The sequence below is a fragment of the Neomonachus schauinslandi genome, chromosome 1, assembly GCF_002201575.2.
Source record: "Neomonachus schauinslandi chromosome 1, ASM220157v2, whole genome shotgun sequence".
NCBI classification, from domain to species: domain Eukaryota; kingdom Metazoa; phylum Chordata; class Mammalia; order Carnivora; family Phocidae; genus Neomonachus; species Neomonachus schauinslandi.
In genome coordinates, this window is record NC_058403.1 from 136,469,469 (window position 1) to 136,484,745 (window position 15,277).

General features: G+C 38.5%; 1 protein-coding gene across 1 annotated transcript in view; it reads left to right on the plus strand.

Annotated features, from left to right (window-relative positions):
• The window catches only part of NR1D2 (nuclear receptor subfamily 1 group D member 2), a 29,819-nt gene extending 23,824 nt beyond the window's left edge, over nt 1-5,995 (plus strand). The window contains exon 8 of the mRNA XM_021678805.2: nt 2,580-5,995. Coding sequence (XP_021534480.1) covers nt 2,580-2,776 — 197 coding nt within the window. The 3' untranslated portion in view covers nt 2,777-5,995. The remainder of the gene's footprint in view (nt 1-2,579) is intronic.
• Nucleotides 5,996-15,277: the final 9,282 nt, after the last annotated feature.

Below are 15,277 nucleotides of genomic sequence, written 5' to 3' on the forward strand. Positions count from 1 at the left end.
GTTTTTGTGGAAGGAATTTGACTTCCATCTTGTGTATGTTCATAGAGAGGAGATTCGGTGAGATTTGGTGGTGAGGGATGAAGAACTTCTCTAAGCTTGAGGAAGCAGAGGACAGGTATATTGTGAATTAAAACTATACTATAAACTATAAAGTAAGTAGTGTAGCATTTAATACACCATTTAGAAGATTAATTTTCATTTCAGTCTGTACATTCTATTGTTACAGTTTCTAGAGGATTATTGTTTATGATCCAGCTAGATTTGTAGGTAGGTTATTTGGCCTTGAAATCATGAAATCATGGTTTTAGAAATTGCGATTTTAGAAAAATTTACATTTTTAGGTTAAGAATCCATTTTCCTAAAGTTGTGAGTTGTATAGAAGAAGCATAGGTCTTTCCAACACAGAGTATTCACTGAAAGACTCAAAATACTAGTTCCAACTCAGGTATCCTTCTCTGCTTATTTAGATTATTTTGTTTGTAGGGCTCACTGTCATTCTTTTCCCTGTTGTTGGTATTTAAATTACTGATGATATGATTCAAACCAGGCATTTTCTTCTGCTAGAAGAGCTCTCTCAGGGAAGGAATTTTGGTTGGTTATGTTGACTGCTAATTCCCTAGCACCTATCACATATGTAGCCATAGACATTCAGTAAGTGTTTGGTGAGGGAATTAATAAATTGCAAGGATGTTGAGGAAAACAATTACTTGATTAAAAGCAAGGGAGACTCTTGGAAGCATTATTGATGACTTATTTAAGTAGTTTTATATGGCCCTTATGATTGTATGACCACAGTCAAATGTTAAGAGGTCTTTTGTCCATGTAACAATTTTGTCTGAAAGCATATGAGCCCCCAAACCAATAGTCAACATTCAAATTGTTTGTTTTTCTATAATAATTAGCACATAGTTGAATAATAATCCACATTTTATTAAATGTAAGATAAACCAGTTTTCATCATTTTTTTCTGCATTTAAACTTTTCCCTTTACTATGAAATTTTAGTGTTTGCATTGCAAGTGGCCTTTTTAGCTACCAGTTACAATGCAGAGCCTAAATACCCTTGTGAATAATGAATAAAAAGGGTGTGAATGGCCAGAGATTTTTACTTCCTTCGCAGTATCTTTCGTACTAATTACAGCTCCCTATACTAGGAGCCATTGAGTATTTCTTGTGCTCTACTGCCTCCTTTTGTAAAGGGAAGAAATAGCCCTTGATGATTGGGAAAAAAAAAAAGTCCATGGGCAAACAGCATTAATTTTAAGATACTTTCCTTTAATGCTGGCTTATACTACATTACTAGTTTATTAACATTTTGTATGACGAGCTTAATAAACACAGTATGTTAAATGGAAATGAATGCAGGCTAATATAACTAGGTAATAAAGTTGCATAGTGTATTAGTTATCTATTACTGTATAACAAATTACCTTAAAACTTACTGGCTTAAAAATGCAAACATTTATTATCTCACAGTTTCTGAGGATTAGGAATATGGGTAATGGCTTAGATGGGTGCCTCTGGCTCAAGGTTTCTTGGGAGATTGTAGTCAAACTGTGAGCAGGGCTGTGGTCGACTATGAAGGCTCAGCTAAGGAAGGATCTGCTTCTAGGCTTATTCATGTGGTTGTGGCAGGAGTTATTTCCTTGCAGGATGTTGGACTGAGTGCCTCAGTTCTTTGCTGGCTGTTGGCTTGAGACAACTGTCATTTCCTTAGCATATGGTCCACCTCATAGGCAGCTTGCATCATGGCACCTGGCATCTGGCTTTTCTCAGAGGAAGTATGCCGAATATGGAAGCCATTTTTTTTTTTTTTTTTTTTTGGTAATCTAATATTTTATTCATCAGTAGTGAGCCAGTAAGTCTAGCCCACTCAAGGGAAAAGGGATACACAGGGGTGTGGATACCAGGATGAGGTTGCCATTTTATTTTTATTTATTTTTTATTTTTTTAAGATTTTATTTATTTATTTATTAGAGAGTGAGCGAGAGAGAAACAGCATGAGAGGGGAGAGGGTCAGAGGGAGAAGCAGGCTCCCCGCTGAGCCGGGAGCCTGATGTGGGGCTCGATCCCAGGACCCTGGGATCATGACCTGAGCCGAAGGCAGTCGCTTAACCAGCTGAGCCACCCAGGCGCCCATGAGGTTGCCGTTTTAGAGATTGCCTGCCATACATGGTAACATACAAATGTGGATGTATTCCATATGAAGAAAAAATATATTTGTAGACTACAGTATTCATTTTATTTTGTCAGGAGCAGTTGAAATTAGCAGATGGCATCTAATTTTAAAAATCAGAACCTCTAGTTTTGTGAACAAAATACTAAAGAATTTTGATTTATCAAGTGTACTGTGTGGTATCTCTTTATAATACAACAAACAGGTACAGAAATTTGCCATTGGGATTTAAAAAATGTTGTCAACTATCTTTTGCCTTCATTCCAATGTATAAAACCTTGTTTTGGATTCATTAATGAGATTGATGAGCAAGTATTATGTTTATATTTAATATTTTCTCTTTATATTTAATGTTAATAACATGTCCTCTTATTCATGTCTGTCTATTCATTACTCTCTTTTAGATCGATCTGGAATAGAAAACGTCAACTCTGTGGAGGCTTTGCAGGAAACTCTCATCCGCGCACTAAGGACCTTAATAATGAAAAACCATCCAAACGAGGCCTCTATTTTTACAAAACTTCTTCTAAAGTTGCCAGATCTTCGATCTTTAAACAACATGCACTCTGAGGAGCTCTTGGCCTTTAAAGTTCACCCCTAAGGCCTTTGTTTATTTAAACATGAACTGATTCATGCTAACTGTACCTTTTGTGCTAAAATGCTTATTTATATGTGTATACCATATGTGGAGATAGAAAAGACCTTTAAGACAACACAAGATTGTAGGCTATCTCTGTAATCATGCAGTAGCTGTTTGGATTGAGGTTTCTTCACCCATGGTTAGACATTGACCGCATTTCCCCTATAGACCAATCAGCTGTGTCGCACTTAAACTGGAGAAGTTACACTGAATTATAGTCACACTGAATGTTAGACTTTTTCATCTGCCAAAACCAAAAATCATTTTGATCTCCCTGTGGTATAAATAGAGCGCACAATCACAAATATGTGAGAACTTAAAAATTAATCCTTTGTGGTAGAAATTCTCTTGTATGAGGAAGGCTTGATTTCACCACAAGACCATTTGATCTGGTAATTGGAGACATTGCAAGTTAGGAGATCTTCATGTCTGTATTTTGTTCTGCCGCTTGTTAAAGTGTATGATCCCGGGCAGGTTAGTTGGTTGTGGAAAATGAAAATTGATAGTGTACTTAATGCCCCACCTCACAGATACTAAAAAATGTCTATAAAGCATATTTACCTCTTGGGAGATAGGCACTATGTAAATAAGGTAAATTTTTTGTTATTATAATTATTCATAATATTCTTCCCTTATTTCTAAGTATTTCTGAGAAATCATTTCACAGTCCACACCAACCTATTATTCAGGGTTCCTGCATATGTGTGGGGTATCCTCCTGGCACACACATATTCAAAATTTATGGGTACATCAAATATATAGTATGTGTACATAATATCTATGTGAATATAGTTATACATAAACACATTTCTTCACAATATTTTAAACTGTGAAGAACTTTATCATACAGTAAACTTAAAACAAGTGGTGTCAAAGACTCAAATTAGGTGCATTTTACCTGTTGATGACATAACCATTGCTTTAAATGTTTAGACAGTAGATTATTGAACTTATGCTCTATTTTCATTTAAGCAGCACTTAATGTAAAAGTGCAACAGGCAGTTGAGTCCAGATTTCAAAAAATAAATATTTTAGAGTTCATCTTTGGTTAAATCTTTGGTTCAAGGTACTAGTTTAAAAGTTCATTCAGATTCTTACCTTGTACTAAAAAAGGTTACATTGCTGCCCCTTATATACATGCTGCAGCTTGATAAATATTTTGATTCTTTTTGGAGAACCAATCAATGTTTTAAGAAAACTGTTTAATGTGTTGGTCCTGTGTGTGGTGTGTGTGTGTGTGTGTGTGAGAGAGAGAGAGAGAGTGTATGTATGTATGCATTTGTGTGCAAATGTGTTTTGAGTCCACTGTTTTTTTTTTTCCTAAATAACACTACAGGGATTTTGTCAAATTAGATTTACTCTGTAATTTGAAAAATCATTTAGTGTGTGAGACCTACAGACTTAGAAGTGGTACAGAGACATTTCATCCACATTTCTAATATTGGGCTTTATTAAATAGAGAAGATCAGCCTCTGCTTATGGCAGTGGGAGAAATAGCCAAAGTTGAGGATTTTATGTATGTTTTTCTGTTTCCCTGGAAAATAGCAATTAATTGGAATTTTTTTGAAAAGATTGCCTTCTGTATAATTTTTGGATTATATAAAACTTTAAGAATGGAAAGAGCCCGCTTTACTATACTCAGCCTGTTACTTTAATGACATGTGAGCAGAATGCCTTATTTTGTAATCTTGTTTAACTTGTTGCTACTGGGACTTGAATTTCTGTGGCACTTGTTAAGTAAGTCAAAAAAAGAAGTTAAATCCTCTCATTATTAAAGAGGAAGGGTGATGGTGATGTCTGTCATACAGTATAAACCATAATTGTGATTTACCTTACATAGGTAAGACTTTTATGGGATATACAGTATAGTTTTTGTGAATTCTTTACATGATAGCATTATCTTTTTATAATTTTTTTTCTTAAGATAAATGCATAGTTTTCTTCTATGGGGGATAGAAACGGCTTTTTGAAGTAATCCTGAAAACCTCAAAGATCATGTTTATTCTTAGTTTTTGCCTTTTGCATAAGCCTCTTTATAACATGTTATCTTTAAAACAATTACTGTCTTTAGGAATGTGTAACCAGAACTATGTTAGTAGTGCTTATAAAACTTTAGTTAGGTTCAATATATACACGTATACATCTATATATAGGTATGTAGGTTCGCATTTTGTCTTGTAAGATTTTATTTGAACAAATTCTTCCTGTAGGTAATGGGAAACAAAAATAATAGTTCATGTGCCACTTGTAGCATCTCTATATTTGAAAATAGCCCAATATTAAAACTACTAAAATTAAACCAGCAGCCTATTATAAGCACATTCTTTGATTGAGTCATTGGGTAGAAACTTAATGTGGAGAAGGCAACCAGTTTGGAAAACTTCTGGGTCGGTGGGACACTGTTGATTAATTGATAATGTACTGTATGAATTAAGTGATGCTTTAACTCTGATTTTACATTTTAAATTAAAATATGGGCATTATGTCAGCAAACTTAAGGGCATTATGTTAGCAAGCTAAAACATTTTTTTTCTGTGCTTTTAATGTACCTCTTCACATGATCTGAGAGAGGATTCAAGCTTTAGAAATAGCTGAGGGAAAGGGGAAACATCTTCTTGAGTTGAAGCTTTTCCTTAGGGCGATGGTTTAATTACAGATTAAAAAAAATTAGAAGGCAATTTCAGTGGATTAAGTGTATAGCTTTTGTATCTACATTTCAAGAAATTACCATTGTAACTTGATAAATGATTTATTTTATGTAAACATCATTGCAAAGCAAGGTGTAGAAGCTCAGCTAGATTTATTACTGTGCACGAGAGTAAGTACCTATCTCAATTATTCTTTTTCTTTTCCAATATAAAGTTTGCTGAATGTACAAGAAGAGTTTATCACTTAGGATATAGAATTTTTTTTAGGGGTTGGGGGGATGGGATCTGTCAGGAAATTGCCTATAAACAAAGATTGTATTGATTTGATTCAAAACATAAAACTTGAAGCTATTCTTGAACTAACGTGGAAAAATAATATGGCTATTGTTTAAAAAAAGTGATAGAAATATATTGTCAAGATATGAATTAAGTTTATTTTCTACAAACTTATTGATGAGGACATGGATAATATCTTCATGTTTCTGAAAAGTAATCTGTACATGGGGGGAGGGGATAATAAATATTATTTCTAACCAAGTGTGGTTTTTGCTATCTATCTCAGTGTTTTTTGTAAGACTCTTAATTTAATTTACTACTTTCCCCTGAGCATAGCAGTACATCTTAACCTAAATCTCTGACTCAGCATGGTGGAACGTATATATGCAGGGCTCTTTGGATTTTAGTTTGTTTAGTGAGTCCAGCAAGGGTTGTTGGGTTTTCTATAATGACAGCTGAATAGTGGTTCGCTCTATCTGGTAAGGTAATCATTCTTAGAAGGGGTTAGAGAAGAAGGGGGTGCTTGATCTAGCCAAGACTCAGCCTTGGCTATGAATGGGATAAGATGCCTCAGCAAGACCACCACCTCCTTTCCCCTTTCCCAGGGGTTGTAGTCATGCTGGCAAAGTTGAGGCCAGGTACTTAAATCTGTATTCACTACAGTTGTTTCCTAGACCAGTAATACCCACTATTCTGAGGATGATAATAGATGTTAGGTGGGAGGATTGGTCTCCTTGATTGAATAAACTTGGAAATGCTGGGTTAACAAGGTTACTGAGATGTCTTTATGTCAGTCCCCTTCTCTAATGAGCAAGTGTGTATCGTGAGTTCTTTTAGGAAGGGCTTCGTGGGATGCAGTCTTTCCCAAATTTCCTCTGCCAGGTAGTGCCCCCCCCACCCCTTTTTCTGTGTTGAGCACTTCTTGGGGCTCTTTGGAAGGTATGCTTTCAGGAGAAAAAACGTTAACCCACTTTGGATGTTGATCAGGATATTGATCATATTCTGTGGATTATTGTACAAATTTGTATTTTGTTCCATTTTTGCACTAGCATAGCCAAGTATAATAAACATTGAGCTCTAAATAAATGTGTGGTTGATGAAAAAATAGATTAAATTCCTTTTGAATTTTGAAAGTGCTGCATGTGAGTGAATGAGTGAAGACAGCCAATTCATGGATCTGGTTTTAGTTTCACACTCATTTGGGCCTGTTAAAATTTGTCACATTTGCTTTTCTTAATTCTTGGTCTGTCTAAAGGTTTAGCAACAACTATGGCCTGTGTTCTAGTAGTCACATCAGAGTTGCTCTTCACAATGTCAAAAGTTCTGGGGTGGCTGGGTGGCTCAGTTAAGCGTCTGCCTTTGGCTCAGGTCATGATCCTGGGGTCCTGGGATTGAGCACCATGTCGGGCTCCCTGCTCCGCGGGGAGCCTGCTTCTCCCTCTCCCACTCCCCCTGCTTGTGTTCCCTCTCTCCCTGTGTCTCTCTCTGTCAAATAAATGAACTCTTTAAAAAAAAAAATTGCTTTCTATGGGGCACGTTGCCAAGAACGTAAAGATGGTCTCAAAAATCAGCATTTTAATATAAATTACTAAAGAGGGTGAGACCAGTGTTTCAAAGAAGACTCAAATACCTGGGATGAAAATGGTGTTTCAAATTTTCTTTCTCTGTTTTCCTACTGGTAACCATAGAATTGAAATGATCTTCTGAAGTCTGTGAGTTCTGTGTTTTTTCTTTTCTACGGTTTCATTTTTCTCTGAATTCTCCTTATCCGTAACCCCAGCAATTCCCTCGGCTCCCCCCCATTACTTCGTTGCTTTGCTTGTAAATTTTCATCTATTTCCCCCCCCACAACAGCCATTTCATTTCCTATTCAGGTTCTGCAGTTATATGTAAGTAGGGTAGCTTCCAAAATGGAAAGCACCTACACTTTCATTCTCTCTTGATCATCTTGCTCCCTACAGTTAGGCTGCTCTCTAAGCTGTTTTATCTAACAGGACTTTGGAGGAATAAACTGATGGTTTAGTTATTCATTATACATTTATTGAACATAAATGTATGGCTCAAGAATTTTTTTTTTTTATCCAAATGCAATATTAGTTTCATTGAAAATGCAGGGCACTGATCCAGACAGTGTTGTGGAAGTCGTGTGCACATGAAATAAATGGCCACCAATCACAGCATCTTAAGTAGTAGTTGCCAGCAAATGCTGTTTTAGCCATGGTGTGCTGGAGCCAGCTTATAAGGTCTCTTGAGGTCTCACTGTTAAATTGCCAGGAATTTATGGAGCTGGTTGTTAGAAACAGCCATTATTAAAAATTAAATTATATAAGCTTACAATTGAATTATATTTGAGAAGATACTACTCAAAACTCCTCACTTCCTAATTATCTTACATTTTACTGTTATTTAGGCTTTTGAGGCTCAGTACCTTTATGGATATGGAGGCAATACTTTATAATGGTGTTCCTGCACATCTCAACTCCCTAAGTGACAGCCCATTGGTAGCTCAAAATTGGCTGTGGTAGGATTTATACTATGCAAAGCTGCAAATGCTATGAATCAGGGCTTGATGTAGTTTGTTGGTTGTCTAGATTTAAGAACGTGATGGAGAAAGTGTTAATACAAATTGAACTTGAAAGTGTGTCATGCCTATAGCCATTGCAAATAGAAAATTGACGAAATAGTCCAGTATTTGAAAACCATTACCTGATTCAGCAAAGAAGTTGCTCACATCTTTGGTGAGCAAATCAAGTTCTGACATAAATTTTGTTTCATTTTTGTTTTATTAATATACTTAAAATAGCAACATTCATGTCAGAACTGTACTTGTTAGTTGTGACTTCAGCAAAAATAAAGGAATGCATTCTGTGAAAATTAATTGGTTTTATTGGATTTATAGTAGAGATATTTTCTTATAAATACATAAATTGTGTGCTATATATCCTTTCAGTAAAAATACATACACATTCATAAGGTATTCCCCCCCCAGAGAGGTAAATGTTTACCAGCACGCCACTATTAACCCCAAGAAATAATTCTGTTTTCTAGATAAAGGAAACCAAGGCTCAGAGAGTGTAAGTAATTGGCTCAAGGTCAGACAGCTACTGAACGGGAGAGTTGGACTATAAACCCCAGATGTTTGGGCCAAGAGTTTACTCTCAACTTCCGCATAATAGAGGAGCACTGGGCTTGGGGTCTCCTTGGCAGAGTGGTTTTAGTAAGTCTACTTTGATCTATACATATGTAGAGCTCATGTTTATGGGATTGTTTGGAGATAGGTAAGAGGAAGCTCTTTAGTCAGGATTCAATACATAATACGAGTTTAATGTTATCCTCCAACCCTTACCTTTTTCTCTTATCTGTAAGAAGTATAAACTACTTAGAGTGATTGCCAAGACTAAATGAGATGTATTTAAAAACTCTGCGGTGATGTCCTCTACAGACATGAGGTAATTGTCTTTCCTTAGGAAATGACATAAAGAAGAGAAAGGAGAGTTTCCTGGGGAGGGGGTGGGGAAAGTGAGGGCAGGGCCCTGGAGGAGGCTCTCCCTGGGTCAGTCTGTGTGGCTTGGTGTCTCACAGGCATGTTGGGGCTGACGTGAGGAGGCAGTTCCCGATTTAGGCCTTTCTCAGCGGGGTACTGCTCGGACCGTTGACTGTGGTGACCGCAACCTTCAGATACTGCTGATTTCCAGTAACTTCCTCAGGAGAAGCCAACCAAGTGACAAAAGATGACCAAGTCCGTATCCCCTTTCCAAGCCCTCATTCAAGAATACAGTACACCCCCTGACCAGCAGTTTGGTTTTCTGCAGTTCCAATAACCTGCCCTCAGCCCCGACCGCGACGGGAAGCGAGAGCCCAACGCTGCGTCATAGGGTGGCGACGTTCGCCTCTCGTCATCTCCTCACGAAGGCATTTTCTATCTGCTATCATCATGAGGAGAAGGGTGAGTACAGCGCCCTAAGATATTTTGAGACAGCACATTCACATAACTTTTATTTTTTTTTTTAAAGATTTTATTTATTTATTTGACAGAGAGAGAGATAGCGAGAGCAGGAACACAAGCAGGGAGAGTGGGAGAAGGAGAAGCAGGCTTCCCGCGGAGCAGGGAGCCCGATGCGGGGCTCGATCCCAGGACCCTGGGATCATGACCTGAGCCGAAGGCAGGCGCTTAACGACTGAGCCACCCAGGCGCCCCTCACATAACTTTTATTACAGTATATTGTTATATTATTCTTTTTAAATTATTGTTAATCCCTTTTTGCGCCTAATTTATAAATTAAGCTTCCTCATAGGTTTGTATGTTTAGCAAAAGTCATGCTATATTTAGGGTTCGATAGTTCCGTGGTTCAGGCATCCACTAGGGGTCTTGGAAGTTATACCCCTGCAGCCAGGAGGATGCGGCTATATATAGGAAGGTCCTTAGTATTCCAGTGGATGCTATCGTTGTTCAAGGTGTACATCTGTCACAAGGGGCAGGGATAATGGGCTCGATGCTCCTTCATAGTAAACATAACATAAATACCCTGAAAGGGTAGGAAGAATTGCCATGTCTTTGAGTTTTGAATATTCTCACCATTTATTGAGGATAGAGGATACCTTTCTAGTTGTGATTCTGCTCTTCAGTGATCTTGAGAAGATCCCTTCATCTTTGTTCAGCTCCCCTCTGTGAAGTGAAGGAATTTAACTGTATGCCCTCCCTCATTCCTTCCAGGGCTAACATTTGTGATATGATGATATATAAACAGCAGAGTTAAAAAAGAAAAAAAGCCAGAGAGTGAAGAATTTGTTTTGTCGGGAGTGAGGTGAGGGAAGACAAAGAAACAGTTCCTGCAGCTAAAGGTTGACCAATCACACACTTGCCTTAACCTGGTGTGACATTGCACCCTGCTGGCCATCTGTCCACGGTTCTTGTGGTGTGACTCCCTGCTCCCTGACGCCTGCCTCACTGCTCAGTGTTCACAATATCTTTAGCTCAAAGTCACCCTAAGGTCAGGGACAGGAAGTGTGCTGGGGGGAAGAGGGATCATGTAGGAATTTCATATCCCCCAAGGTTCCCAATGCCCAGTGGAAGGGGCAACTGAAACTGGACGCACAAAGCACAAGGAACATCAGGAAGCCCCAAGCCCAGTGGCAGTGCTCTAGTAGGTCCTGAATTTTTAGGTGAAACAGTTTATGTTCAAGCTGAGCCCTTTCCTGCATGGCAGCACTTCCCAGTTTTTGATCATAACAAAAATCTAAATTATTTATTTATTTTAAAAAAGATTTTGTTTATTTATTTGTCAGAGAGAGAGAGAGAGCACAAGCAGGGGGAGTGGCAGGCAGAGGGAGAACAGGCCTCCTACTGAGTAGGGAGCCCGATGTGGGACTCGATCCCAGGACCCTGGGATCATGACCTGAGCCGAAGGCAGTCGCTTAACTGACTGAGCCACCCAGGCACCCCAAAAACGTAAATTTTTGTAGTTGAAGTGTGAAAGAGTGTAAAATTTTTTGTGATTGATTCTCTTGTCTCTTCCCCTAAATCTTTTTAATTTTATTCCAGTCCTCAAGATAGTCAGGAAAATTTTTACCATATAAAACCAAAACTTGTACCTATTGTTACTTTCCAACACTCTTAGCTGGCAAAATCAAAAGAATTTTATAGTGAACATCCAGACCCCTCCACCATTAACATTTTATTATACTTGTGAATTACAGAGCTATCTGTCCTTCCATCCATCAATCTATCTTGGGATTTTTAAAAATGCATTTCAAAGTAAATTGCAGTCCTTAATAAACTGCCCCCTAAGTTTTTCATCTTGCATATAATTTACTAGAGTTAAATATTAATTTATAGTTTCTTCTTTTGATATACAATTTATAGACAATGAAATGCACAAGTCTTTAGGGTATATCTGCCACTTTATTTTTACAAATGCATTCTCACTGTGTAACCCAAAACCCAGTTGAGATATAGAACATTACCATCATCACAGAAAGTTTTCTCATGTACCTTTCTAGGCAATCCCCATCCCTCAGAGGCAATAGCTATTGTTCTGATTTTTTCCACCATAGATTAGATTAACCTATTCTACAACTTTATATAAATGGTATCATTGCCATATGTACTGTCTTGTGTAAGATTTCTTCACTCAGCATAGTGTTTTTGAGATTTATCCATCATAATTTTATTCTTTTTATTGCTAAATAGTATTCCTTTATATGGATGTACCACAGTTTATTTATCCTGTCAGTGGATATCTGGGTTCTTTCCAGTTTTTGGTTATTATGGATAAAGTTATTATGAATACTGCTTTGTATTTGCTGTTGCACTATATCGTGACTTGACCTTGGGGTAGAATTTGTTAGTTCCATGAGTGCAAGAAACAGCATATAATGGAAAGCATGAGAAACAGAGAATTAAATCTTAATCCTTTCTGCTTAGAGTTCTTACAGAAAAAGCAGTTCATCTACTAGAAAATGCTTAAGACTTATCTAAAAGGGAGTTCAACAATAAGGATATTTATTACTTATTTCCTGCATAAGACTTCTGGAGGCAGGGCAATTCCAGGCTGGTTCAGTAGCTCCAAATACCATTGAAGAACCCAGGAGCTCACCTCCTACCCATTAGATTGGCCATTATCAAGGGAACAAACAAAAACCAAACAAAACAAAGAAAATAACAAGTGTTGGTGAGGATGTGGAAAAATTGGAACAATTGTGCACTCTTGGTGGGAATGTGAAATGGTACAGTTTTGTGGAAAACAGTGTGGTGCTTCTTTAAACAATTAAAAATAGAAAAGAAAATTAAAAATAGAATTACCATATGATTCAGCAATTCCATTTCTAGGTATATACCCAAAGGAATTGAAAGCAGGGTCTTGAAGAGAAATTTGTATATCCACGTTATAGCAGCATTATTCATAATAGCCAAATGATGGAAGCAACCCAGTGTCCACTGATGGATACACAGCATGTGGTATATACATACAATGGCATATTATTCAAACTTAAAAAGGAAGGAAATTCTGACACGTGCTACAACATGGATAAACCTTACATTAAGTGAAATATGCCAGTCATAAAAAGACAAATACTATGTGATTCCACTTATATGAAGTACCTAGAGTAGTCACATTCATAGAAAATAGAGTGGATAGAGTGCTAGTTGCCTGGGGGTGGCGGGGGAGGGGAGGAATGTTTCAGAGTTTCAGTTTTGCAAGATGAAAAAGTTCTGGAGATTTGTTGCACAACAATGTGATTGTACTTAAACACTACAAAACTGTACTCTTAAAAATGGTCAAAGTGGTAAATTTCCATGTTATATGTATTTGACCAAAATTAATTAAAATAAAAAAACAACCGAGTAGCCTTTGATCCTTCTTTGTCATCTTGTGCATATTTGCAATGTTTTCTTTCATGGTTGCAAGATGGTGGGTGCCACTGTTAGACATCACAGCAGAAGGAGTATGTCCAGAGAATAGGAAAGGTCTTCCTCTTGTTTTTTAGGGAGAAGGCTTTCTCAGGAGGCCCCAGCAGACTTTCCCTCTCAGCTCCCATTGGCCAGATTGTGTCTCATGCTACAAGGGAGTTTGGAAAGCAAGTATGTACCATATTTCGGCCTTTGTAGAGAGCAGCAGACTCTTCCAGAGAGAACAAGGGGTTGGGGAATGGCTTTTGGGTAGACAACTAACAATGTTATCTTCTGAATGGAATACTGTTAGGGAGGATGGGTCCTTCTTTGTGAGCTCAGCACTGATAGCCACTATGAGTGGTGACCAGAGCAAATCTTGGTTGATACAAGGATGATGCCCTTGGCTTACCTTTAATATATGCAGGGCCAGGGCAAGAATACAAATGAAGACCGCCAGCTTGCCCTTGTTTTTTTCCCACTCCTGCCTTTTCCCATAGTATGAAGGACTTTTTTTGTTTTTGTTTTTCTAGGATTTTTGTGAGCCAGTTGACTTCATATTGATATCTTGAAATTGGCCACAGTGGGAATATTGATACTATGGAGATCGGTAAATGCTACAGATTAGGACTCTTTGCACCCCAAGTACCAGTGCCCTGCTGAGCCTTTTACACATGCTCATGGACACTCCAGCTCCTAGGTCCAAGCTCTATTCATCCACTCTCTTTTACTATCCCTTGGGCTGAGTGCTGTGCATACTTGGCAGTGTGGTCTGGCTGTGGGAGGACCAAGGAAAGAACCTTCTGCAGGCCCTGGAAGCAGGCCCAGGGTCATTTGGGTAGGGAGTTCAGGTACTGGAGCATGATCTGGAATGGGATATGGATTCTGGGCATACTTGGCCTGAGGAGAGTGGCATAGCTTTAGACTTGGAACTTCTACAGTGTGACTCCCGGGCAGGGGACCAGTAGCCTGGGTGGTAGGGTGGGCAAGAGAATGAAATACTTTTGTCCACTCTCCCCCATCTTCTGCCTTTGACTGGATGGAAGGGAACCCTTCCATCTCTCATATACCTGCCTAACTTCTCAGTGAAGTTAATTTATCAGAACCCATTCACAGGCCATGTTTTAGTAGCAGACAGGGTTATTGTGTCTTAAAGTTTAGGATCTCTGCAAGATGCAGCTTTTATGATTGCAGTATATGGGGCAAGCTCACCTGTGACTGTACCTGGGTGTGATGCTCAGGTTAGAATCCTTTCCATTTTAGATTCAGGAAGGAGGGAGAAAGAGGCCTCCTGACTTGAGTCTGTTAGGATTTGATATAATCTGTACCTCTTAAGAAGAGTAGTTCGCAAGCGGTAGTGCTTAGACCAGCAGCAGCATCACTTGAGAACTTACTAGAAATGCAGATTCTGTGGTCCCTTCCCAGACCTCTTGGATCAGAAACTCTGGGAGTAGGTCCAAGAGTGTCTTAGTAAGTCCTCCAGGGGACTCTGATGCAGGTAAAAGATTGAGAACCACTACTCTAGAATATAACTTTAGTGTAATCATTTACTAGGGCTGCTGTAACAAAGTGCCGCAGACCAGGTGGCAAACAACAGAAATTTACTTCTTACGGTTCTGGAGGCTGGGAGTCTGAGATCGAAGTGTTGGCAGGGTTGTTTCCTTCTGAGGGCGATGGGGAATGCTCTGTTCCAGGTTGTTTCCTTCTGAGGGCCGTGGGAGAAGGTTCCTCTCTCCTTGGCTTGTAGATGGCTGTGTTCTCCCTGTGTCTTCACATCATCTTCCCTTTGGGCATGTCTGTGTCCAAATTTCCTCTTCTTATAAGGACACCAGTCTGATTGGATTAGCACTGACCCTAATGACCTTGCTTTAATTTAATGACCTCTTTAAAGACCCTATCTCCAAATATGGTAACATTCTGAGGTACTGTGTGTTAGGACTAAACCATACGGATTCTTTGGAAGACACAATTCAGCCCATAACACTTGGGAAAACCGGTCATATACTTTATGTGCCTTTCACCCCAGTCACCAGTTATGAGCTTATTAGAGGTCAGAGACTGGGTCTTCCTTTTTTTTTTGTAGCTCTAGTGTCTTACAAGATGCCCAACAGTCTTTCGGTAAATTTAAATTGACTGTGGATGGAAGAA